The sequence below is a fragment of the Lampetra planeri genome, chromosome 11 (genome assembly GCF_965212315.1).
Source record: "Lampetra planeri chromosome 11, kcLamPlan1.2.h2, whole genome shotgun sequence".
NCBI lineage: Eukaryota > Metazoa > Chordata > Hyperoartia > Petromyzontiformes > Petromyzontidae > Lampetra > Lampetra planeri.
Window position 1 is genome coordinate 13787813 of NC_136117.1, and position 26993 is coordinate 13814805.

The 26993-nt window shown below is 47.2% G+C and overlaps 2 protein-coding genes across 4 annotated transcripts; both read left to right on the forward strand.

The window, feature by feature from the left end:
• The first annotated feature begins 320 nt into the window (after positions 1–320).
• On the forward strand, positions 321–7926 carry LOC144721353 (nuclear transcription factor Y subunit beta). 3 transcript variants are annotated; one of them, XM_078598916.1, is made up of 7 exons: positions 321–462; positions 4373–4476; positions 4929–5068; positions 5447–5647; positions 6239–6323; positions 6786–6865; positions 6993–7926. In XM_078598916.1, exons 2-7 carry the CDS (start codon positions 4383–4385, stop codon positions 7023–7025), a joined length of 633 nt encoding a protein of 210 aa, XP_078455042.1. In that variant the 5' UTR covers positions 321–462; positions 4373–4382; the 3' UTR covers positions 7026–7926. The 3 variants fall into 3 exon arrangements, with proteins under 3 accessions (XP_078455042.1, XP_078455041.1, XP_078455039.1); XM_078598915.1 differs by having other exon boundaries at positions 337–462; positions 5447–5644; XM_078598913.1 differs by lacking the exon at positions 321–462 and adding an exon at positions 1228–1368.
• Positions 7927–11496: 3570 nt separating this feature from the next.
• Positions 11497–26042, forward strand: WDR45 (WD repeat domain 45). Its single transcript, XM_078598912.1, has 11 exons — positions 11497–11798; positions 16929–17003; positions 17096–17200; positions 17948–18053; positions 19043–19137; positions 19724–19803; positions 20930–21052; positions 22695–22780; positions 24199–24300; positions 24769–24914; positions 25675–26042. Exons 1-11 carry the CDS (start codon positions 11753–11755, stop codon positions 25782–25784), a joined length of 1074 nt encoding a protein of 357 aa, XP_078455038.1. The 5' UTR covers positions 11497–11752; the 3' UTR covers positions 25785–26042.
• The last annotated feature ends 951 nt before the right edge of the window (positions 26043–26993 follow it).

Genomic DNA, 26993 nt, shown 5'->3' on the forward strand with positions numbered 1-26993 from the left:
GGTTGGGTTGGGGGTGGGGGGAGGTGGGATGACGGGGGGGAGGTGGGATGACGGGGGAGGGGGGTTGGGTTGGGGGTGGGGTGAGGGTGGGGGGGATGGTGGCGGTGGGGGATGGTGAAAGTGGGGAGGCAGAGGGGGATGGGAGGGGCATAGGACGGTGGAGGCGGGGTAGGGGGCAGAGAGGGAAGGGAGGGGGTAGGGGAGGAGGGTGGAGGGGTGGGGGGTGAAGGAGGGTGGAGGGGTGGGGGGCAGAGGTGGGGGGCAAGGAGGAAGAGGGTGGGGGCATATTCTTAGGTGGGGGCAGATCGGTTTTGGGGGGGGAGGAGCCTCGCGTTCCGGATGTGACACCGCGCCGGACGTGACGTACACGGGGCTCGCGCCGACTGGCTCGCCTCGCAGCCATCTTCACCAACCAGAGGCCATCTTGAGGCAGCCAACCGCCGGCCGCTGCCGCCGAATAAGGTTTGTCGCCTCTTGACCAATGATTGTCACCGCCCGCTGCCGCCCGAGATGCTGCTGCTGTTGCTGCTGTTGCCTCTGCCGGAGCTCGGCCTCGGAGGTGGAGGCGGCAGCAGCGGCGGTGGCAAGGGCCGCGATGCTTTGTGCGGGCGCGCTCCCCGCGTGTGCTGCCAGAGACAAGGGGGGGGAAGAGCTGAGCGAGGGGCTGGCGCTGTGGCCTTAGCGGTGGTGGTGGTGGATGTGGTGATGGCAGTGTCTGTTGTTATTAATGGTGGTGTGGATGTGGTTGATTGGTGGTGGTGGTGGCGTTGATGGTGGTGGCGTTGGCGGGAGTGATGGTGGAGGTGATGGCAGTGTTGGCTGTATTTTTGGTGCTGTTTGTGATTGATGGTGGAGGTGATGGCAGTGTTGGCTGTATTTTTGGTGCCTTTGTGGTGGATGGTGGTGACGGCGGTAGCGATGATGGTTGTAGTGAATTGGTGCAAGTTGTGGATGTTAGTCGTGGTTGGTGGTGGTAACGGTGATGTTTGGATTGGTTGCACGTGGTGGTGGTGGTGATGATGAGAACAATGAAGCCACGGTGGTTATGGAAGAGTTGATGAGTGTTGGCGAAGGCGATGCATGTGGTGGTGGCTGTAGTGATTGGCGGTGATGATGGGTGAATGTGATGCTGAAGATGGGGCTCGCCTGTCGTGGCAGTGATAATGGTTAAGAGATGGTGAATTGTTGTGTAGGTGACAGTGATAATAGTGGTGGCAATTACAATAATGATTAATGTGGTTGTGATAGTGTTGAAGGAAGCTCATTCAGACTACGTCTTTATGCCTGACTACTGAGACGAATTCACACTGAGAAGAGCTCTTTAGTGATGGTGATGGATGCACCTTGGCGATGATGGTGGTGATTACGGTAACAGGTCTCCCTGTACTTTTATCTTCAATCGTGTCTTCCCTGTGCCAAACTTAAAGACGCAGACAAAACATTGGCCGATGTAAATGATCGGACTGATTTGAGCCTGGTTATACAACGTCTATAGCTCTAAATATCACTGTAGAGACTTAAGAATTGCGGGATTGAAGTAGCAGTATTGTCACTGGGGCGAGTGATTGATTTTATGTTTTCCCGCCACAAAGGAATTTCAAACTCGTGTATTTGCCAGCGTATACGTGGATCCCCCCCCCTATCCCTTAAATTCCCCCCACATGCAATTATCCAAACACCCCAATGCAGCACTCTCCTGGGACTCGGCGATATTTATTTGGGTAAAACAAAGCATTTATATTCTTGATTCTTTCGGTAAAGTCACGTAGAAGGGAAATGATAAAATAATAAAATATAAAACAATAAAAATTGCCACGACGTTTCGACTGCACAGGAAGAAAAAAATATTGCTGTGGATTTCACACCTGATGATTGCTTGTGTTGCAGTCGAAACGTGAGAATTTGTATTGTTTAATTATTTTATTATTTCCCTTCTACGTGACTTTACCGAAAGAACCAAGAATATGAATCCCTGCAGTCACGAAAGCTGTAAATCAAAATTCAAAAGGGCATTGTTCACTGAATTAGAGCCCCCTTTGGTCTTGATGGTCGCTGAGGCTTGGCACATCGGACACAGATTGACTTGAGTATTTTGCATGTTCTAATTTTTTGTTGTTGCTGACACGATTAGCACTTAGTTTTATGAGTTACCTTCAGTAACAATGATCACGAATGCGTAATCCCCGACACTGGCTCATGGATGTAAACTTAACTATGTGCTACTTCCCACCCTCATTTAAAAGTAAAAGGGAGGCTTGATAACGTGAAAGTAATACTTGCTGTCTGCCCATAGACCTTGTGCAGCACTCGGTCAATACCTTCCAGATCAAGGCCTTTGGGGCCATCCATTTAGTACGTACGCATGGAGGGGGAGGGTTAACCCCAATGCGTACGCTTGCGTATGGGGGGGTCTACTGACAATGTACGTACGCATGGGAAACGGGTGGAGGGAGCCTCGATAATAATTATAATTTGTCTAAATTGGCCTTGAAATGACCCACAGTTCAGTGTCTCCAGCTGTCAGACAACAAGTACTAGCGGGAGAAGTAGGCCTGTGGGAGAGGTGTGTCACTTGTATGCCACCGTACCCCTGACTGCAGCTATCACGCAGCTCGGCAAAATAAGTGGCCAATGTACGCAACTTCATTCTTTAATGCAGCCGGCGGTGGACTATCTGTTTGCTTAAACACGTTAATATTATTAATCCTTGATCGTTTCTGCGTAGATTAAATATCGTCAAACGTATGCACGCAGGTGGGGGGGGGGAGTCAAGTTTTGACAGATTTTTGCGTACGTACTAAATGGATGGCCCGTTTCCACGTACATGTAGTTTTAGTTTCCTTACGTAGTTCACAATCATGCTGGACCTTGACTTGTGATAATAAAATTTAACATTTTGATAGCAGTGATATCCACTAGTTCCTATCTCAATAGGTTATTTTCCCTAAGTGAGGTGACCATAATAGACTAGTTTCAAAATGTATGTAAATTGATTACATACTACTGTAATATGGTGAACCAGGTCTCTCCTGTATTTGAAAATAATGGCATTACAGTCCCACGTGATTGTATAATTGACTCGCAATCCATTAATGATCAGAGCACATTTTTAAGATAACATCTGTGTATGAATTGTGTTTGTGTTATGGCCTTGGGTCGTGAACACGGTGCAACGACTCGAAGGGCTACAATTCGCACCCACGATCTTAACGCGCACAACAAAGCCAGTGACAACTGTTGTTTAGGTGATTTGTTCCAGACACAAGCGGGACACCTGGCACTCTTGAGAGTGAGCCGACTTACTGTTGTGTGTGGGGCTGTGTTGTGAGCAATGGGGCTTGCCAGCCAGAGAACATGTCGCGTTTCTTCACGCAAGGCGCACACAGGACAAATCCCGATTATTAAAAGTTTAAACGTCTTGACGAGATATTCACCATAGCTTCCAAGGGTAATTTAGCATGGCGCGCTATCCTGTTGCTGTTCAAGATTAGCACATGGGGGGTGGGGGATTTAAAATAGCCCTACTGACATTCATTTTGACTCGTATTACTGTCTTATTAACAGAACACTGACTGCCCCTTGCGTATAGAATAGTGAGCGAATGGTGGTGCAGTAGTTAAGACGCTGTACTGTGAAGCCAGCTATGCTTGCTGGCCATGAAATATATCAGTGGTGAGGGATATCTGAACCTGTTGTGGGACTCCCATTCACTGATCAGCGTGATAAAGTATCGTCAAAATATCCGCCACGACCAAAACGATGTCGGGAGGCCTCTTGAATTGACAACGTGAACCATACCTAATATTACACGACAACACAATTTTGCTTGCTGGCTCCTGTCTGGATTCCCGACTGGTGTGCAAGTGTGTGTGCAACACGCACAAACCCAGCTCATCCCATGCAGTTGAGTCGGGTTCGTGCATGCCAACGTCACGCCTCCGCCACCAATCCTGCACCCCGACCATGGATCCCGCGCAAATGTGCGGGATACGCTAGCATACTATCATAATATGCTTGATTAGAAAAAAAGGTTGGCTGGCTGGAGGGATGGACTGTCATGTTCGAAGGACGTGCGAGCTGCAAGTTTAATGAGTAAAGAATGCGCTCCCCACGCCATGTGGGTCATGGCTTTTTATCATACTTCACGCTGATTAATGCGGGTTGGTTAATGGGGGACGACAGTATTGGTTCCGATGTCACTTGTCACTGATGTTAACCATGGTAGGAATTTTTGATAACTAAATTATTATATAACCAGCTATTAAATCTAACCCATTGATTACGTTATGAAACGGAGCATTGTTGTATTACTATTGAAATGATTTGTTCCGAGATAATATGAAAAGACGATTGAACTTTGTACTCTTTGCAGTTGTTTAGGGATGGATGCAGATGGCTCCACCACAGATGCTTCCCAGCTGGGGATCACGGGAGATTATATCGGAGGAGGACACTACGTGCTCCAGTCCAGCGATGGTGAATATGCCTGTGTCCTATTAACACTAAGTGGTTTGTGTGGAAACCACTGACAAATGGACCATGATGACCAACCATTCCTTTCGGGCAACAATGTAATGATTCAAATTAAATTGACTGCACTTTGCTTTATAGAAAGAAACAATGTTGTCATAAGCTTTTTATACTGTAATGCCTGCATTTAGAGTTGTCAGGATGCTGATATAAGTTAACGTACATTGATAATACGTGAGCCCTGATGGGAGATAATTTTCCACTTGGCAAACAACACAGTTAAGCAATTGCCACATAATATAGCATTGCTTTTGCAACGATCTATAAAGACGGTATAAAAAGGGATACATCTACTTTGAGATCAATTAAAGTGGTATTTTTAAAGGGAGGGAATTGTATAATGATACAGGGCAGAGAGAATATTAATTGTTTATTTTGGTGGTATTTTAATTAAAAAGGTGACGCTGAGGGTAGCCTGGCGAGTGGCGATCACGATGAGAGCTGTGGATCGAAAGACCCGTATCGCGAGCAGGACATCTACCTGCCGATAGCTAACGTGGCCCGGATCATGAAGACCTCCATCCCATCCTCTGGGAAGGTTTGTGCATATTTCCTAGATTCTACGTAACAACGACCACATAAATACACGTTTATTAACCAACTGACCAACGCATGAGCATTTACCACAGTTACGCAGTGAAAGCATCACTCGTTTTTTCCACGTTATGAGGAATGTATTTATTAAGTCAAATTGTGATGCCATGAATTGTCATGATTGCGAGTCATTATTTGAAATCAGTTTTTTTCTCTTATTTGGCCTTGCTTCTTCGATGGTGTAAAAGTTGTATTTACATGCAATTATCACGAATGATCAAAATCTATACTTGCATGCATGGTTTGTTGCATGTTGTCATTATTGTAAGAATCCGTTCTACTTGATAATTTGTCTCCTGACGGGGACTGCGTTTGGCTTCAGATTGCAAAGGACGCCAAGGAGTGTGTGCAGGAGTGTGTGAGCGAGTTCATCAGCTTCATCACGTCGGAAGCGAGCGAACGCTGCCACCAGGAGAAACGCAAGACGATCAATGGGGAGGACATCCTCTTCGCCATGTCCACCCTCGGCTTCGACAGCTACGTCGAGCCGCTCAAGCAGTATCTTCAAAAGTACCGTGAGGTAGTGCTCTGGCAACTGTTACCTCAATATACACCCACAAGCATGCACATTTGCAATCATTCCTGGACTTTTGCATGCCATAGAAACGTTTGCACAAGTAATATAACTTTGTCCCGTGTAATTTTATACTGGTGGAATGATGATATTACACTATGAGATGGAAAATGTTAGTCTCTTGTTTGCACAGTTGTAGACGTTTGCAGCACACACATGATGACGTAGTAGTATGAACACATGCAACTCTTTAAGAACAGAATCATAGGCTTATTAAACGTTTGATGAAAATGCCTAAATATGCTACCAGAGGGAGGTGAAAAAGTAAGTGATATTTTGACGGCATTACATAATGATTTCATGTACAGCCTTTTGGTCAGTTTACTGCTTGATGAGAGCCATCTCACACCATGTGTGTCATTGGGGTTGTTTCACCATGCTGGTCAATGTGGGTTGGTGAAAATGTAAATGCAGTATGTAGAATGAATCGGGTTTTTTTTCTCGTGGACGATTTAAAATTCAAGGTGTTAAACGGACTCCAGACGAGTGCTAATTGTCTCTGTTAAATAACGCCTGGTATTGTCACGTGATTGTGTGCAGTCAATGAAGGGTGAGAAAGGAATCAATGCGACTGTGGTGACCACAACAGATGCCATACCCGAAGAGCTCACAGAGGAATCTTTCTGTAAGCCCAGTTCTTGTACTGAATACTGTGTGCACTGTACTAACTTTGGCCCCATTGTAAGATTTACACGACGGATTTAATGGCACATTCACATTTTAACGGGATGTGTCGTTCTGTTCCATGAAGCCTGGCTGATTTTTTGGGGTTGGAGTTATGTAGCACATATTGGTTGTCTGTTTCCTCCCAGGATATAGTAATCTTTCCCGTGTGTGTAAAATATTTGGGCATCTCTTTATCCTGAAACATTAGAACTTTGATGTGAAAAAGTCTTGAGACATATTGTACATTCCAGATCAACCGAATAAGATTTTAATACAAAAAAAGTGTTTTATGGGGATTGGAATATTTTTTACAGTGATTATACATTAGCTATTGTTAGCATTTTGTGCTTCGCTGTTTCTCAGTATGTTGTTATATTATTTTGTAATGTATGCACTTTGTAACCTGTAAATTTATTTTCAGCGGGTCCCCTTGCCACTAGCATAATTACCGCAGACGGACAGCAACAGAATGTGATGGTCTACACAACGGCGTACCAACAGGTGATGTCGAATGCGCATTTCGTTACATCTTACGTTTTAAACAACCAGGTGATTACTTGCAGAAATGTTGCGAATATGGTACAACCGACTTAATAAATAATTTCTGGTGCAAATGTTTTCCCAACAGATTCCGGGAGTACAGCCAATACAGTTTACTTGAGTCGGAGGCTGATGAGCCAGCACAGGGGGCGGTGTGGACGTGTGGTAGGAAATGTACCAGATGTTCTTGCTGCGTGTCCAAGAAAACTGGGCAAAATCCCATTTCAGGCTCGAATTGTATTTTACAGCTGTTGGTATCACATTCACTGTGTTAAATTGAAACCATGTATATTTTTTTTAATGTACATTATTGATATTAACCATTCTCGTACTGCCAGTTTTTCTATGCAGAGGAAAACAATGTAAAGTTGTTGGAAAATTCAGCAGCTGTTTTATATTTTATTTACTTGAGCTGCACTGAAACCATTTCTTTTCACATCACAGTTAATGGTATCTTGATGAAAGTCACAACTTTTTGCATGAACATCACTGCTGATCGAGGTCACCATGTGTAAAAATTGTGGTTTATAATAACTTTAATATCAACCAGTTTATAATTAGTGTATTTTATCTTGTAGGTATGGGCTTCTAAAATGACATCAATTTATTATCGATGGTGCAAAACCTTTTATATACTGATACATTGAAATAATCTGTGCTCTTGGCTACAAAAGTGAAAAATAACTTTCTTAAATGTAATTGTCTGAAAAGTTTTCACACGTGCAAAAATCGAGAAAATATAAATGTAATTGAGCGTGCTGCTTTGCAACACGTGGTCATTGAAGTGTTACATCTAATTGAGTAGCTTGTTACAAGGGTACTTTTATTTGTTGCCAAGGTACCTTTTTATAGTCCTGAATTCTGCTATGCAGACCACTAGTATTTCTGAAATTCTTTTTTTTAGTCATTTGTATAATTTCTCCGGTGTTAAAACCTGTAGCAAGTGTTTATATGTTTATTTTGTTCCAATCCTGGACATTCCTGTTCTATTTTTCTGTTATAATAAATGTTTGTTTACTTTGCTTGTCATAATTCAAACATTTTATGCACTTCAACATTCTAAGTCCTTGATGTCCGAGTGTATTTGACTTGCAGTCATGACTAGCTTGTGGACTTGCCTACCTGGCAAGCCAGTCGTGTTTTGAAATGATACGTGAATAATTCGACCAAAATTCCTGTTGAAATGGAACTGGATTCATTAGGGGCACACTAGCTTATGGCCATTGGGGTCCAGTCTGTATGGTCGTGCTTGGATGTATGACAACCACGCAGGTTAGAAACTGCGCAACGCCGTGGGCAGCAGAGGGCAGAGCATACACATCCATTATACTGTACTTGATGGTCCTTGCCATTGACCTGCCTTCCCTGGCCAGATTTAATTATGACCAAATGGCCCTTGTGGCCAACACGGACAGTGTGGGGAGGCTCTCGTCCAGTAGTGGAATGACCAAGGGCTGTCCACGTAGACTTAACTGTGCACTTGAAAAACAGGATTAGAACATGACAAACCCTCCTGCCATGGAACTTAATTCGTCTAGATTTAACAGATGAACTCGGAATCAGTCGTGTTGTCCCGAGTTAATATGGGGCCAAACTCGTTAAATTTTAGGGATAAAAAATTATAATCCACGTTATGCTAATACAACACAAAGGCAGTGCAAATTGGAAAACAAAGTACACGACAGAATACGTCAATGCAGATGGGATAGCCAACAAGTCAGACTATAGACGCGCAGTACACAGTGGAATGAATGAGAGTAGAGTTATACATCAGCACAATCAGGAAGGGGCACAGGACTAAATAATCGATCCTTCAGTTTTGTTAGCGACGCCTGCTTAATAAAACGCTGGCGTCGAGAAGTGTAAAGGTATTAGTATATACTCTACGTGGATAATATCTGCATTGTCTTTGAAACTGATTGGCTTACACCAGAGGAGAGCCTTCTTCAGAGCATGTGTTGTTTGCATGTTCACAAGTACGTGTGGTTTATGCAGACCATTCCTTGAAAGACGTTTTTATTTATTTCCAGAAAGGATAAAACCTACTCTTGGTTTAGTTTCATACTTTGATACTGGCAAAGGGGTCACGAAGTAGTGTTTTTAAAGAGCCGTATGAGGGCTCAGAAGCGAGCCCCAAAGCCACTCGTGCCCCCCCTGCCCATATATGGCTGTAACCACGCCCCCCTTGGGGTTATAACGATCTCTGATTGGCTCCGCAGCGCCACAAGTTTTGACGACCTCGGGGCTGCGGGGTTACCATGGCAACAGCGCGCGCCAGCCAGCGGGGAGGAGAGGGAGGGGCGAGAGAATGGGGGAGAGAGAGCGGGAGAGCGGGGGCGGAAGGGGGGAGAGAGAGTGGGGGGAGAGGGGGGGAGGGAATGGGGAGAAGAGAGGGAGTGCGGAGAAGAGAGCGGAGAAGAGAGCGGAGTGGGGGGAGAGAGCGGGCGAGGGAGTGGGAAAAAAAAAGAGTGAGCGAGAGAGCGAGCGAGAGGTAGGGGTTTACATAAAGCAAAAAAAAGAGGGAGCGGGGGAGGGAGTGGGGAGAGGGAGTGTGGAGGGAGGGGGAAGAAGAGAGTAGAGTGGGGGGAGGGAGGGAGTAGGGGAGAGAGTGGAGTTGGGAGAGAGACAGGGGAGTGGGGAGAAGAATGGAGTGGGGGGAGAGAACGGGGGACGGAGGGGGGAGAGGGAGTGGGGAGAAGAGAGTGGAGTGCCGACTACACCGAGCATCGTAAAAAAAGAGAGTGGAGTGAGGGGGGAGAAGTGGGGGGAGAGAGAGTGGAGTGAGTCGAGAAGATGGAGGGAGGAGGGAGAGCGAGAGAGGTTTTAAAATATTCTGGCCTGGACCGTCTATGACTCTATGAAAAAGAGCTTCATAGCTCATCGGGTTCATCCGGTGTAAATACACATCATGATGATTCTGAGCTCCTTGTACAGGCAAAGGGCGGGCTACCCCGAGTGGCCCGCGCGCTTGTTGGGAGTGGGTGGACCCACCCAGGTGATCGATTAATCTTCTGCTGGCCTCTCACTTCCCCTGACTTGATCACACCGGGGAACACAAAAACAAAATAAAAAGTTGAACTTGACACGAACGCGAGGAACGCCGCTCGCTCACGTGGACGGCGCTCGTGTTTGATGAGACAGGAATGGTTGTGTTGTTGAACGTGGTTGTGTTGTTGAACGTGGTTGTGTTGATTAATGTGGTTGTGTTGTTGAATGTGGTTGTGTTGTTGAACGTGGTTGTGCTTCTAGATTTGAAGCTTTCGTGACTGCAAGGATTCATACTTTTTGGTTTTTTCAGTAAAGTCACGTAGGTAAAACAATGAAATAAATAAATTAAAACAACTAAATTAAATCGCGTGGATGTGTTGTTGAACGTGGTTGTGTTGATTAATGTGGTTGTGTTGTTGAACGTGGTTGTGTTGTTGAACGTGGTTGTGCTTCTAGATTTGAAGCTTTCGTGACTGCAAGGATTCATACTTTTTGGTTTTTTCAGTAAAGTCACGTAGGTAAAACAATGAAATAAATAAATTAAAACAACTAAATTAAATCGCGTGGATGTGCTGTTGAACGTGGTTGTGTTGCTGAACGTGGTTGTGTTGCTTAACGTGGTTGTGTTGTTGAACGTAGTTGTTTTTGTGCTTGGGGGATGGCGGCAGGACCGCGTGTGCCTGGTTGAGCCTCCCAGAAATGCGCCGTGAGCTTGAGGGGGGAGAGAAGAGGAGGAGGGGTGGGAGGGAGAAGAGGAGGAGGGGTGGGGGGGAAGAGGAGGAGGGGTGGGGGGGGGGAAGAGGAGGAGGGGTGGGGGGGGAAGAGGAGGAGGGGTGGGAGGGAGAAGAGGAGGAGGGGTGGGGGGGAAGAGGAGGAGGGGTGGGGGGGGAAGAGGAGGAGGGGTGGGAGGGAGAAGAGGAGGAGGGGTGGGGGGGAAGAGGAGGAGGGGTGGGGGGGAAGAGGAGGAGGGGTGGGGGGGGGAAGAGGAGGAGGGGTGGGAGGGAGAAGAGGAGGAGGGGTGGGGGGGAAGAGGAGGAGGGGTGGGGGGGGTAAGAGGAGGAGGGGTGGGGGGGGGGAAGAGGAGGAGGGGTGGGAGGGAGAAGAGGAGGAGGGGTGGGGGGGAAGAGGAGGAGGGGTGGGGGGGAAGAGGAGGAGGGGTGGGGGGGGAAGAGGAGGAGGGGTGGGGGGGGGGAGAGGAGGAGGGGTGGGGGGGGGAAGAGGATGAGGGGTGGGGGGGGGAAGAGGAGGTGGGGGGGGGGAAGAGGAGGAGGGGTGTGGGGGGGAAGAGGAGGAGGGGTGGGGGGGAGAAGAGGAGGAGGGGTGGGGGGGGGAAGAGGAGGAGGGGTGTGGGGGGGAAGAGGAGGAGGGGTGGGGGGGGAAGAGGAGGAGGGGTGGGGGGGGAAGAGGAGGAGGGGTGGGGGGGGGAAGAAGAGGAGGGGTGGGGGGGGGAAGAGGAGGAGGGGTGGGGGGGAGGAGGGGAGGGGTGGGGGGAAGAGGAGGAGGGGTGGGGGGGGAAGAGGAGGAGGGGTGGGGGGGGGAAGAGGAGGAGCCTCTCCAAGTCTCGCGAGAGCCCGGCCGGCGCGCCGCCTCTCGGTGTTGTTGTTGTGGTGGTGGCGGTGCGAGAGGAGGCGGCGGCGGCGGCAGCAGCGAAGCCCACGCGGGTCCGAGGCCATGGCGCCCGGGCACCGCTACACGCACAGTAGCCGCGACCACTACGACGTCTTCAGCAGCAGCAACAACAACGACGACTGCCAGGAGACGAAGACAAAGGAGGAGAAGTTGAAGAGTGATATTAATAAGGAGGAGCAGGAGGAGCAGTAACGTCGTGACGGCGGCAGGCCCAGCTGGCGCGCTCTGACCATGCAGCAGCGTGCCGTGAACAGCCTGCGCTTCAACCAGGAGCAGAGTGAGCTGGGGGGCCGTGAGGGGGGGCCGTGAGGGGGGGGCGTGAGGGGGGGGGCGTGAGGGGGGGGGCGTGAAGGGGGGGCCGGGAGGGGGGGGCGCCGTGAGGGAGGGGGGGGGGTCGTGAGGGGGGGGGGTCGTGAGGGGGGGGGGGGTCGTGAGGGGGGGGGTCGTGAGGGGGGGGGGGTCGTGAGGGGGGGGGGGGCGTGAGGGGGGGGGGCGTCGTGAGGGGGGGGCATCTGTGGAGGGCACGAGTCGTGGTGAGTGAACGGGGCCCGTGGCTTGGGGTGAAAGTCCTTTCGGCGTGGGGGCAATCTGAACAAAGCGGACGCGGGGCAGGATGTGTGAGCCAGAGCCTTGGAGTGTGAGGAGGAGGAGGGGGACAAATGTGAGGGACGTGATGGCTTTTCCTGGGAATCGAAGGGTGCTTGTGAGAGCGTGAGGCGAATGGCAAAGAAACGGGGCACTTGGCAGACGAGAGAGGGCCTTGTGGTGAGAGGGCACGGCCAAATACGAGGGTATGGCCCGGAGGCAGGAGGAGGGCAAGGACCTCTGATCAGACATAAGAGGGGCCATGGGCAGAGCCTGTAGCAGCGTGACTGCTTGGGTGAGGGCAGCTCTGGGGAAATGCCAGGTTGAGTTCAGTGCCGGAATGGGGGGCACGGGCCAGGAGTTGGGGGGGGGGCGAAGGGAATCGTGGACAGCATCCACGAGGAGCCATGTAGGGGCTGGCTCCCTCTCTCCTGCCCCTGGGCTCTGAGGGCAAGGATGGAGCTTGGGGCAGGGTCCCCGTGGAGTCTGTGGTGGGCAAGCCCCGTGTCTTCGTGACCGACTGAAGCCTCTGTCTATTCTGTCTCGCCTGCCTTGTCTGACAAGTCTTCATCGCTGTGCGACTTGAATGACTGTGTCTTACCAGGGCCGACGACAAACTCACCCCGACATCAGCTCCAATCTTGGCAGATCTCAGAAGCTAAGCAGAGCTGAGCCTGGGGTGGGATGCTTGGGTCATCGACCACAGGCAGTGCAGCCGAATCTATTGTTTCTACTCTGTTTAACACGCAGGGGGCTTTCACGACAATATCATCCATAATAGAGGTTGTTTTGGGTTAGATCGCGTCGATATATAAATGTGTCGTTAAAACCCGCCAACACCCGGCACAGACAACTAGTAAGGGTTGTCACGTAAACAGAACGTGGCCAATTCGTCACTAGTACAGCACTAGTGTGTAGTGTAGGGTATAGTGTAGTATACTCGTACAGCACTAGTGTAGTGTATAGTGTAGTATACTAGTACATCACTAGTGTAGTGTATAGTGTAGTATACTAGTACAGCACTAGTGTGTAGTGTAGTATACTAGTACAGCACTAGTGTATAGTGTAGTATACTAGTACAGCACTAGTGTGTAGTGTATAGTGTAGTATACTAGTACAGCACTAGTGTATAGTGTAGTATACTAGTACAGCACTAGTGTATAGTGTAGTATACTAGTACAGCAATAGTGTGTAGTGTATAGTGTAGTATACTAGTACAGCACCGGTGTGTTGGAGAGCCAAGCCACAACATTTACAATCTGAGTACGACGTTTCGCCAGAAATTACAACCAGCTTCATCAGGAAACAGCCTGGTGGCGGGTTTTAACGACACATTTATATATTTACGCGATCTAACCCCATACAACCTCTATTGTGTTTCTACACCACTTGTATATCAATGTCCTCACGTCTATGCTGCCCGAGGCCAGGCTACACTTGACCAGCGTAGTGAAGTATGGGAAAAATAGCCCTCACGACCTGAATGGCCGGGCAGGCCGCCTTCACCCATCAGTGGATTGACAAAGAGGGGCCGTGGGTGCACTGTGTGTGCGGTGTGTGTGTGCCGTGTGGGTGTGTGTGTGCGTGCCGTGTGGGTGTGTGTGTGCGTGCCGTGTGGGCGTGGGTAGTGTGCGGTTTGTGTGGGTAGTGTGCGGTGTGTTTGTGTGTGTGTGTAGTGTGTGTGTGTGTAGTGTGCGGTGTGAGCGTGGTGCGTGCGGTGTGTTTGTGTGGGTGTGCGGTGTGGGTGTGCGGTGTGGGTGTGCGGTGTGGGTGTGCGGTGTGGGTGTGCGGTGTGGGTGTGCGGTGTGGGTGTGCGGTGTGGGTGTGCGGTGTGGTGTGTGTGTGCGCGGTGTGGTGTGTGTGTGCGCGGTGTGTGTGTGGTGTGTGTGTGTGCACGTGTGTGTGGTGTGTGTGTGTGCACGTGTGTGCACTGTGTGTACGGTGTGTGTCGTGTGTGTGCACTGTGTGTGTGTACGGTGTGTGTCGTGTGTGTGCACTGTGTGTGTGTACGGTGTGTGTGCGGTGTGTGCCAGCCGTTATCGCCATCTGCCGATAACAAGGCTGCCACTCTTCATAAATTATGGCTGCTTATGGCTGATTCACCCAGCCGGTTGACTGGCCTTGCCTGCTGTCTTGTTTGCGTGCCTTTCTGAATGTCTGCATTGAAGTAGAACCGCTGGCGATTGCAACAACAGGCAATTCTAAAGACATCCGATATCTTGATACCATCTACCGCTCGTCCACTTAACGCGCGCTATTGTTACTAATGGCCACGTACAGTAGTCGTAGTAATAATGCGTTCTGGGCAGTCTGTGGTGTGTGTTATATTTTTTTATCACAATGTCCGACTTTGTTGTTCTCCCTCGGGCTTTTGCTGTGAATGGGAGGCATGTGCGCGCGTGTGTGACGACGATGTTTTCGTGCCCATGAAGAATCGCAAGCACGACACGATGTTCACGTGTGACGTTGTTAACACAGCCGTATTCGTGGCCCATGCTCTATTGCGATAGATACAAAGGACAAGGGTTCACGTTTGGCCAACACCAGAAAATTCACAGCTGTCATTCCAACCCTACCACCAGCAGACACTGACAGATGTCACCTGTATTATGGATGATATTGGTCGCGAAAGGCTACGTGTTAACCGAGGGATGTCGCATTGATGTTTCTGTGTCCGCGGTCTATGTCAGTTTTGGTAAGCAGTACGGTAATATCATATTGTCAGGTCACTTCGCACCCTTTCAAGCCATTGACTCGCCTTGATGTACAGCACTCATGTTGTGAAAGTGCCACGTGTTCTATTTCATTCAACGGGTGTAAGGTCTACGTTCGTAATACATACGCAGCAGTTTTCTTGCAATTTGTTCAGTGAACTTTTAATTAAGGGTTACATTCAATAGCCATGGCTGTCTTCCATACATTACTTCGTCATGGATTTGAACGAAACATTGGAATTTAGTTGGGGGGGGGGCGAATTCTGCTTTCTCCAGCTTGTCACGGAGCGTTTCAAAATGAAACAACAGCTTATCAACAAGTGGGCTAACGCAGTGGTTAGCGCACTGCTCTGTGATCCCAGCTGCTTGAGGCTGTCAATGGAAAGTGTTAATCTGAACAAGTTCTGGGATCTCCATTCACCAACTCGCCTGATCAAAACAACTCCCGTGACTGACAGGGCGTGGGGAGGCCTTCATCCAGCGGTGGATTGTCAAAGGGCCTTCTTATTATTTGTTATAATTTAACTTTATTTTATTCATCACAATTCTGTATTAAATGTATTTTTGAAGAGCAACCTGTTAAAGACCGTTTCAGAAGGGTCACGTTTCATAACACGAGTTTGGGTAGTGGATAAGGTTTCCTGCGCTATTTCTGGACTTATTACCACACGCGAAATGGCAGCAAAATGGTCTTAATAAGCAGCCCACATGGACATTAGTCTAATCTTGTTTCAAGTTGCACCCGTAGAGGCATTCATATTTAACAAACAAAATCCAGGTCCCAACACACTCATGCCCTTTCTTTTGTCAGTCATATATCTGAGGAGCTAAGTTAACTGCTGTGTAGATTTAACATGTAGGCTTTCGCGACCAGTATTATTCAGAATAAAGGTTGTTGGGTTAGTTCGCGTAATTTATAAATGTGTCGCAACCCTCCACCACCCGACACGGCCAATCAGTAAAAAATGTGTCGCGTTGACAAATGACAAATATTGTACTACTTTAGCGCACTGGTGTATTAAAGAGTACATCTTCAAAATCTACAATTTATCCGATTACTGAGGTTCGCAACAGAAGGTGTATATCAGATCAATTGTTTATGCGGTAAGTGTTATATTGGACAGACGGGCCGTAGCATCAGTGTAAGACTAAATGAACACCTAAGGAACATTAAATTCTCCAAAACAGCTGTCAGCAGTGGCAGAGCATGCTTGCCAACAAGGACATTCAATTCATTTTGATAACGTTGAAGTGTTATGCAGATCTAATTATTACTGGCCAAGGTTAGTTAGAAAATCTATTGAAATTGAGAAGAATTCAAATAATTTTAAATCGCTGTGATAGCTTTAGACTCAGCGCAGCCTGGAAGCATATTAAGTAATACACAACACACATTGCAATTCCTTACAGGTGAGTCACATGCTAAGTGGTTGATTACTGATCTATTACATAATTGCATCACCCCCATCTCCGCCTCTGATCTCGAATCCTGATGGGGTTCAACAATGATGATGTCCTGCTGCTTTATTTAAGACCGGAAGCAGGTGGATGGCTTCACTATTCTGACACATCGCCCGAAGATGCTGGATGTAATTTCCAGCGAAACGTCGTACTCAAATTGTAAATGTTGTGGATCCATTCTTCAACACACTGGTGTGCTAAAGTAGTGAAATATTTGTCTTTTGTCAATGTGACACATTTTTTACTGATTGGCCATGTGGGGTGGTGGAGGGTTGCGACACATTTATAAATAACGCGATCTAACCCAAAAACCTTTATTATGAATACTGTGTAGATGTTTGCGGTTGTGCTTTACAGCTTTGTGATGTGTTTCCGGGTTGTGCCGCACGCTGTTTGGCATGATACCTTTGCTCCACGTGCCGAGGGCTTCTTCAGGCACCCAAGCAGCCCTCAAAAACTGGAGCAAAACATCAATATATCACGCCGAAACAACATTTGATACAACCCAACTGTGCCACACCGCTCTCACTCGTGGCCCATTGTCACAGCGATAGCAAGCCGACCCTTGGTCCTGTGCCATCTGTGACTTGTTAACAGATGCTTGTTTGAATACAAACGCATTTCCTTTCATATGCTGTCACTTCCAGGCTGTTTCTGCTGTGCCATGGAGAGTGGCTTGAGGATTTACAACGTGGAGCCTCTCATGGAGAAGGCTCACCTAGGTAAGGGAAGGTTTCCCCATCCCCTCACCTGACATTCAAATGTTCTCAGGTGCAGCGTTAATGTTTCCACCCCCTCCCCCTCCTCTTTGCAGATGTCGATCAGGTGGGCAGTGTTGGGAGAGTGGAGATGCTGCATCGCTCCAACCTTCTCGCCTTGGTTGGTGGAGGCTCCTCGCCCAAATTTGCTGACAACTCTGGTAACAATCACTTCACTATTTGTTCTGGTGTTTAGCCTTAGAATTCTATATTGGTAACAATTTGCATGCAGCTGCTTTGTGTATAGCCAATGGAAGGGTTCTTTAGCGGCCCCGTGGTCCACACTTGGCCTACGAACAGTTAGTCTGCTGATCTTTGGTCCACTGAGAGATATGGATCGTCACGAGATATAGAAAGATAACGATTTGCGATAAACGAGACCAAAGTCAGCGAGTTCGATGCAAGAAACAAGAGACTACCGAGATGAGAGCACGATAGTGAAGGGAGAGGTGTGAAAGCTGGAGACGAAATATACAACGTGTGTACATACGTTTGACATCGTGGTGCCATGGCCCACTGAAAAATATAGTTTAAAAACCCCAGGCTATTTGACAGAGCTTCCACGTGTTTTAAGTTCTATGTTGCTTAATGGAACATATGTAAGTAAAGTCATTATGCTCAATGTATAAAATAGCTAATACATTATTTCACAAGTAAAGTGTTGTAGTATTTTTTTTAAATCAGAGCATTAATGTGACATTACACTCGTCACCAACATTGGCTTCGTTATTTTCTTTAAAACGGTCAGAACAGTGATGTATTACCGTGCGCTGGTGGAATGACTGATATACATTCACTGCCTCGGGCTAAGCTTGTATGGTAAACAGAACGATCGCTATTATTGCTGCTGAGGCACAAGGAGGAGTGTGAGCTCTTGGTGCATGTCCATTGTCACGGTACGCTCGCAGTTCTTGTGTGGGACGACGCGCGCGAGGGCCGGGACGCCCGGGATAAGTTGGTGTTGGACTTCACGTTCACGAGCGCCGTGCTGGCCGTCCGAATGCGCCACGACAAGTGGGTTACGCACTGGACACTCCTGCAGAAAAAGTACAGCCCCCCCCCGCCATCATCTACTTGACCTTTTGCGGAGCCATTTGCCCTTTTGTCCTGGAATGTGCCTTTGTTGTTTGGCCAATGTATGCTGCTACAGTGTTACATAAACGCTACATGCAAAATGTTACTCAATACCGGCGGCGTGGCTGTTGAGTCGAGTGCATGCGGTACAACTGCTCCAGGGCCCACAGGCCTGAGGTGGCTAGGTGCCAATCTATGAAGCGGGGGGAGTAATTGGACACAGGGTTCCCCATTTAATGCCTTACACGAGGGTCCATGCCAACCAAGCTAAGCTCCTGCTCAATAACCTCCTTAATGTCAATCCAGGCGTGACGCTAAACATTTTGATTTCACGAGTATGTTGTCAGTGGCGCAGGTGAAACTATCGTCCAAGGATGAAACGCATCGTCAACATTCAACTGGTCTAGAGTGTAAATGGATTGTAAATTGTACTGTTCTCATGTTGATAGGTTCTGTTTTAGCGAGTCAGGCTTTGCCCGTGGCTACTTGAATGAACCCTGAGAAATGTGTCCTTTATAAAAAAAATTTTTTATAACCCAGTACATGGGACCTCGCAGCATTATGATTGAGCATGTTTACAGGTGAGGTCTGTAGGCGACAGTAGATGTTCTTTGACAGTTGAGGGCTGCCTCAGATGACCCATAGTACATTCTGCTTGACTGTGCAGTTCATCCTCTGTGTTACTCATGGACACTGCCTTTTGAATTATATATGCCCTTTTGTCGATGTAGAGTCGCACTTGTAATTTTAAATATTGTAATATTTTGATGTTGCTTTTAAAATGAGTTTTACATCGTAATAAAATCAAATGGTATTGTATCAGATTATAGAAATACAATCCTTTTTAGGTTGTCAAGGCAGGATTTGCTCATTGCAGAGTGATCTATGTTCATGAACCATCATGAGGCATCAATGTCTCTTTCATTCAGGATCATTGTGGTTTTGCGGTACCGCATCTACGTCTTCACCTTCCCAGACAACCCACAAAAAATCTTTGAGTTCGACACACGAGACAATCCAGACGGTAAGAACGCAGGTCCCACTGGGGCCTATACTTCATAACACTGCTTTTTTCTTACTGGTCACATGTTGCATTATTTTCCTTGGACTCGGGAAAGTATTTTTTTCTTTGACTAATGTGCTTTATTTAACTACTAGATTAAAATTAATAATCTAGTTAATAATCTTTCGCAGAAAATAAAATGTGGCTTAACATTTTGCTGTGTTGTAACATCTAATTGTTATTTTATATAAATATATTTTGCATTACAAAATTGAATGAACAATACTGTCATTGGCGCGTGAACCGTGTTGCATAATTTTTTTATTGAGGTATCATACAAGTTCTATTACTATGTCCAAATTTTAGCTGGGCAATGCTAAACAAAACAACGTGGATATTAAAGATAACTATAGGAAAGAGTCCAGCAGGCTATCATTATTATTGGAGTCCCTTTCCAACTCCACAAGATCGTGTAAATAAGAGGGGCTGTCAAGGCGTGGCCTCGAAAATCGATTCGGGTGAGGGGATGAGGCGATGGATGGGGACCAAATCTCCTAAGGGTTGAGAAATCGCCTCACGTCATACCTCCTGTTGTCTTTATCTGCAGGTCTGTGCGAACTGTGCCCCAGCTTGGAAAAGCCCTTGCTCGTGTTTCCAGGTCACAAGTGTGGGAGCCTCCAGCTGGTGGTGAGGCCCTTCACTACATAGGGGACTTTGTGTAGCTACCTCCTCCAAAAGTGGGAAATCAAGGAGTCGCCGAATTGTGATTGTGCGGAAGTGAAATCCATCACTCCCATCATTGTTACGTATAGTATGGGTCTCTATATGAGTATGCGAGTCTCAACGTGTGTTTTTTGGTCTCTGTGAGGATAAGCCACCTAATTGTGACTGCAGAATGCACGTGCAATCCATCTCTCACGGCACAAATCATTGCCGAATGCACACTTTTTCAGGAGTCACAAATGGAATATTTGTTATGCATCATCACAAATGAAATCTGTTTGAGAACATCCAGTTATAAGCTCATTCGGTTACTTTTCCAATGCCATACGAAAGAAAGATGGAAACAAGCAGACTTACATTTCTAGCACTGCCTCTGTCTAATTATTACTATCATTCTCTTGGCAATCAGGCGTGTGTATTTTTATTTTAAACCAGGATATCCTTGCCATGACTCATCCTATCTTAGTAATGACTCGTGTCCTCCTCACAGTTTGCTGTGATTTGTTTGTTTATTTCCTGTTTGGTAGCCCGTGTCAAAAGCACCCAGCATGTACCCTATCTTGTCAAATCTCGGAAGCTTGGCAGCGTTGAGCCTGTATAGTGCTTGGATGGGCGATCGCCATGCATAACAGACTGCTGTGGGACTACAATATCAGCAGGGGGCAGTGGCGGTAAACCCATTGTTGTACTGAACCTCCAATGGTCCAATGTCTATGTTGCTTCCCTTTACCAACCCTCACTGACCAGCGTCGTGAAGTATGGTCACATAACCCTCAGTGTGGTCAGGACCGAATACAGCTGTGGATTGAAGGGCTGCACACATATACTCAGCCTCTCTGTTCAGCTGTAGGCAATCATATCAATAATCATATCTTCATCCTGTCTCCACTTACAAAAATATATTTCTAGTCATCGCCCTGTTGTTTTTAACACACCAGTATTATCCAGCAGCGTTTGTGTGTGCAGATGAATAACGTAGGTCTGTTCATGAACGTTCTCACAACGCAATACTCCACGACGACGCACGGTGAGTGCGTATACCATCTCGCCGCATGGTGATGCCCTCTGGTTTTGCCACTCGGCACGCTAGGACCTATCCAACACGAAGCCTGGCACGTCATCTGCGCCCTTCACCATCAATGCTCATCAGGGCGAGATCGCCTGCATCGCCCTCAACCAGCCAGGAAGCCTCGTGGCCTCTGCCTCCAAGAAGGTGAGGCCTCTCCCTCCATCGTCACGGCCGATCTCCAAACAACAATTTCAGTTAATTGCACTGATTGTTGAATCAGAATAACCCTGTCTTGACTGCACCCCACACCATGTGTACAGCACTGGGTATATCCACACACACTGTGTATTTGTATACCCACGCATAACCTTACGTTAAATACGATAAACGATGAACACTGCATGAAAAACTTTAGTTTTGCCGCTTTCGGCTAGTGTGAGATAGTATTTTGACCCCCATAGACTCCTGACCCCAAGGTCAAAATACCAAGTAAATTAAACACGTGACCTACTCCCCAGTGGCGGTTTAACCCCTGAGCATGAGTGTTGGTCATGCTTTTTGTCTCGCAGCTGACATTGTTGGGAGTTTATTCATCTTGTGCTTTAATATATCAGTCTTGACAAAAGGCAATTTGAACAAGGTTGTAAGCAACCTTGGGCAGATACCCCGTAGTATATTCTATCTCGGGGTAGTGGTGTAAGGAAAGGGGCGCGAATACAAATTCTACTAAGTCGAATACTATCTTGCACTGGTGTGGCTGGGCTCGGGCATGCGTCGGCAGCTGCAGGCGCATGCTTGTCGGCGTGTCTACGGCAGTTGCAACACAAGATAATTGTTTTAATGCCAGACAAGCACGCCAAAAGTAATTTAAGTAATTGCTTGCATAGTCGATTTGTTAACATACTTCGGCACACTGGACAGTGCCGGTTGGTGAAGAGGGGGGGGGGGGCGGCACAGGACTGGTTCAAGCATCACTCGCTGTTGGTGTTAGTTGTGGCCAGGAATTGAACTCGGGTCACCGGGTTCATATTGACGTGAGGTAGCTAACCTGTGGGCGTTTGTGAACTTAATTAAATTTGTATTTTTCAGAAATTATTCATTTGCTTTCAAGAACATAGTAACCTTTAGGGCTGTGTTTGTGTGCGAGCGTGTGTGTGCATGTCTGTTTTGGGGAGCGGTAGTGTAGGAGTTGGCGCGCTGTGCTACGAACCCGGCGACCCGGGTTCCATTCCCACTCATGGCCAACACCAGTGACAATTATCTGAACCCGTCCTGGGCCTCACGTAGTTCGGCTCGGCCTCAATGTAGTACTTATTGCAGTGTGAAAACATTGCCACGAGGGAGACGACAAAGGCGGCCAGGCGTGGTGCCAATTAGCACGGTTGGCTACATATGGTGCGAAAGAAGTTCAACATACATACCCCCTTGTGTGCCGTGCCGGCCTTCATCGGTGCCCACGAGCATCACTTTCTCCAAAAGTTTGTTATAGCTATATGGGGAATTTGTTGTTTGTATGTCTGTGGGGAGCTGTAGTGTAGTGGTTGGCACACTGCTGCTACTGACCAAAGGTTGTTGCCCGTTCATATCCAACATCAGTGACGTTTATCTGATGGTGCTGGGCCTCGCCGAGGTTGATCGAGCCTCAATTGAGTGTCTGGTGCGATGTGTAAACGCTACGACTGGGGAGACAGAGGCAGCCAGGCGTGGTGCTCGCGACAACACCCTCTCGTGTTCCTTCATAGGTGCTGCTCTTTAACAGTGCCGCTTGCTCGTACAGCCTGTTGAGGCTATAACGGGGGATTTTTGTCTCAATGTGTACACGTGTGTGCGTTCATGCTCTTGGCAGGGGACTCTGATTCGCCTGTTTGACACTCAGAGCAAGGTGAAGCTCGTGGAGTTGAGGCGCGGTGCTGACCCAGCCACGCTCTACTGGTAGGTGGTATCCCGTGTGGCGCTTGTCTCGTGCTGGGCTGCCATCCCCCGTGGTACAGACCTGGCGTCAATTAACGATTGTAATTGTGTGATTCGTAATTAGTGGCAATCGCAATTTCATAGTACTTATAAATTCAGCTAACAATGCCGCTGCTATAGCTGTAAAAAGAATTGACCCCAAGTCTTCTGCAACGCGCTGTCTGCAGTTGGATCCAATATAAGCGTATACGATAAAGTGAGATGTATTTAAAGTACTTTCTAATACAAGTAGGAATGCAACGACTAATAATTTTTACTGTTAAACCAAATGCTTTATGGTTTTTAAGCTGAACGGTTTTCAACATAAACTGACAAGCTTCTGTCTCAATGTCTTTATCTCCCTGTCATTGTCTTCCCCTGTCAATGAGTTTGTGTTTGTGTTGCTCTCTGTCACTTTGTCTCTCGGTGTGTCTCTATCCCTGTCTCCCTATGCCTGTCTGGTTGTCTCTCTCTGTAGATCTATTTGATCCCATCTTGGTGTCTGTCTTGCTTCTCGCTATCCCTGTCTTGCTCCCCCTTCCTGCTTTGCCGTCTCTCTCTTCTCGTGATGGGGTTGTTGTTCTTACCGCAGCTCCCTTCCCCCTCCCATGCTCACTTAGGTATCGGTGATCACGCGACTATAGCGGCCCGCAGTGCTCAAAACAACTGCTGTATTCAGTTTCATATGTTCCCCCTCCGATGCCATCGGATACATATATGACCAAATTCAAAGGCGAAGTGAATGTGCCGTGTACTGGTAATAACTTTTATTATGTAGCCATTATATACTTTTCATAACAAAATTAATAAATACATTTGTAGTCATATATATGAGTGTTGCACATAGACTGTGTCATTGTAATCATGTTGTGTCGTGCATTAAAAGTAACAATGTACATTACCTAAAGTACTTCTGTATAGTATAGTGTTTACAGCCATTTGGCTAGGTTGATGCTGTGCCAATTTCTGAGTCTTATCAAAACCAAATCATAATTGACATGAGAATAATAATAACCAATTATTGCTGGAGTGCTTTTACAATGAAAGGAAAAATGGCAGACAGGTTCAGAATCATCATCAGAATCTTTATTTATCCTGGAGTAATCTGATGAGCTATGAAGCTATTTTCCCACAGATATCCAATTGGGTTGAGCGCGATTGTAGAGAGATGCTCCATTGCGAATTAATAAATAAATAAAGTTGCGCCTTGATTTTTTTCTTAATATTCCTTTTCTTTGGCCTGTGACCATGCAGATAACATTTCAAATTTGTCTGCAGTGTTGTCATTGTAGTTGGGTAGTTTTTTTTAATGAAACTAGAGAACACGTACATTACCTCGCGCAGCGCAAGCGATGCTGCGGTGCGTTATATTTTTTTCTTTTCCCCTGTTCCTTTTGTAGCATCAACTTCAGCCACGATTCGTCCTTCCTGTGCGTGTCGAGCGACAAGGGCACGGTGCACGTGTTCGCTCTCAAAGACACGCACCTCAATCGCACCTCCACGTGAGTCCTTGCGTCCAAGCCGCTCCCAACCCGCTTGTAAATTACGAGACGCCACAGATCAAAAATAAAATAAAAACTTGTATGCATGCAAAAGCAGCGATGGGCACGATCTTGATCATAGGATCGGTCATCCCATCATGTCTGGCTTGTCTCGTGATATCATCGTGCTCTATGTATATCACCGTTGCACAGCTTTGTGTTGCCCCCTCACGCATGAGTTTTCTCCAGGTGCTCCGGTTTATTCCCACATGTAAACACTCATTATTCGGTCAATAACACCTGCATATATATAGAATTGCAGAGCTTGGCGGAATGTTTGACACCATCTCAATAACTGGCTGCATGTCCCGCTTGTCTGTTTGGTCCTCACGCCTCTGAGTCGAGTTGCAATTTGTATAATAATTTTTTATAATAACCGCACCACAGCCGTGCTGTAGATACACTGGAATGTTGTACTGTGCACCACAGTCTGGCACGAGTGGGCAAGGTGGGGCCGGTCATCGGGCAGTACGTGGACTCCCAGTGGAGCCTCGCTTCCTTCACAGTGCCGGCCGAGTGCTCCTGCGTGTGCGCGTTCGGACGCAATGCGGCCAAGAGCACCAACTCGGTGATCGGTGAGCTCCGTTATAATCCACACACACGCTTAGCCTCGATAACTGTGTTCTGTACCTATCGATGTTCCAGTTGGAGCGAGCTCTATGATTTAATCATGGTTTGTAATTGTATTGTTAGCTTACTTATGACGATAGAATCATTGCTATCAGCAGGCCATCGTTAGTGCAGTGAATCTAAACTTTGACAACAACCGCTATCCATAGCTGTTGTACATGCACAGCTGTCTGTTAGTCCACTGCAGGATGAGGGCTTCCCCATGCCTCTGGTTTGTGGGGTTTATTTGACCAAACTTCACCACACTGAGCATTGCAGATTTGTGAAAGTTAGGAGCATTTACATTAACAGCACAGCAATAGATAATGTTGCACTGCTGCTGTCTATGAGCGTGGATAGTGTTTTGATGGGTGACCACCATGCATAATGGTGTTGTAGGCTGTTGCAAGGCGGGGGGCTATGTCAGCTTATCGTGAGGATATAATCATTGCAATCGAGTCACTATAATTGGAGTGCTGAATCATAGCTTTGTCAACAACATCTGTCCAAAGATATTACGTAACCCGAGTGTGTATTTCACCAACGGCCGTCACCTGTTAAGATTCATCTACAAACTTGAAAATTATTCGAGGCACAAGGTTGAAAACTGTAAATAGCATTAGCATCTTGTGTTGCGAGGTTGCAGGCAGTTCTTTGTCGCGTCAACGTTTGTTTCTAGTTCGCGACGTGCGTTGTGCTTTTCTCCTGCCGCCCCACCACCCCCAGCCGCGTGTGTGGATGGCACGTTCCACAAGTACATGTTCACGCCGGAAGGGAGCTGCAATCGCGAAGCCTTTGACATCTACCTGGACATCGGGGACGACGATGACTTCTGAGCGTTCGGCCACCGCCGTGTCTCCGAGGCCCGACTCGGCTGGGTGGGGATCGTGAGGGGCGCCGGTGCCTATGCCACCAGCATCGGCCTCCCTTCTCAACGCTCCACCGCTATCATTGGGAGCTGTGTGGGGCTTGGCCAAAAATATATCTGCACCAAGAACCTTCGTCTCAGAAAATAAGATTGTCCACTGAGCTTCGGTAAAAAAATAATTTTCAAGTAGTTTTTTCTTGAGTCGAAAGTAAAACATAGTCTTCCATTGAATGGTGTATTGCTCAGAGAAAGGTCTTGTTAAGTTATTAATACAGTGGATTTAATAATGCCTGGTGGTAGGTGTTTGAGAAAAGAGGTTTAGTTGGCATTTCCATTGAGAGCCTCATTTGTCAACATGTCAGAGGAGGAACAGTCGCTCTTCTGCGCATAATCTGAAGCTGGTCGTGATTAGCTCGACGCATCAATAGCTGTAATATTTAGAGAAATAGCACAGTTGTGGTCTTAAATAATTTTCTAGTTTTAAATGTCTGGAGAGTTTTAAGGGTCCGGCTTGTGTTTCATGTACTAATATTCTGAAGATGGTCACGATTTCTTTCAACATGTAGCCTCTTGAAATCTTTATCATTTCAGTTGAGATTTACTGTTTGCATCTTTTTAAACTTAAAATTTACTAGAGCGTGTGAAGTCTTGTTCACGGAGGACGTTTTAAGCCGCTCCAAAGTCTGCACCGCTGATATATTCAGGCAATATATCACTTTCTTTAATTGCCTTACGCAACACTCATTTCCAGTGCGATCAAAACTTTCATTCAGTTTCACAATGACATTTTGCATATTTTAAGGTGAAAAATCATGCTAACAATGCACTACTTGTAGTCAGAACGTGCTTGAGAGCTGGGGTGAGTTGGACAGCGAAAGGGGAAGGGAGGAGAGGGTAGGCAGTCGATGAGAATTGACTGTATGAAACATTATTTTATAAGTTCATCAACGGGCTCATATGCCGGTGCAGCTCGTATAATCTCCATTAATATCTATGCCTGACCTTGGACCTCTGAAGTTCCTGAGACCGATTCACTTTTATCTCCTCACCCGAAGAAAGGACTAGCAACGGCGGCACGATACTTGATGGCGCAGAGGTTAAAACGATCGTCGCAAGACACCGACTGCTCTCGGGCCGATGTGGCCAGTACTCTTCCCCAGCCCATGTTGCGGTGGCC

Coding starts and splice junctions, on each gene's coding strand:
- LOC144721353 (XM_078598916.1), top strand. CDS start 4,383: ATGGATGCAGATGGCTCCACCACAGATGCTTCCCAGCTGGGGATCACG. Junction 4,477..4,928: donor CGTGCTCCAGTCCAGCGATG/GTGAATATGCCT, acceptor TTAATTAAAAAG/GTGACGCTGAGGGTAGCCTG. Junction 6,866..6,992: donor ACACAACGGCGTACCAACAG/GTGATGTCGAAT, acceptor TTTTCCCAACAG/ATTCCGGGAGTACAGCCAAT.
- WDR45 (XM_078598912.1), top strand. CDS start 11,753: ATGCAGCAGCGTGCCGTGAACAGCCTGCGCTTCAACCAGGAGCAGA. Junction 17,004..17,095: donor CATGGAGAAGGCTCACCTAG/GTAAGGGAAGGT, acceptor TCCTCTTTGCAG/ATGTCGATCAGGTGGGCAGT. Junction 24,301..24,768: donor CACCTCAATCGCACCTCCAC/GTGAGTCCTTGC, acceptor TGTGCACCACAG/TCTGGCACGAGTGGGCAAGG.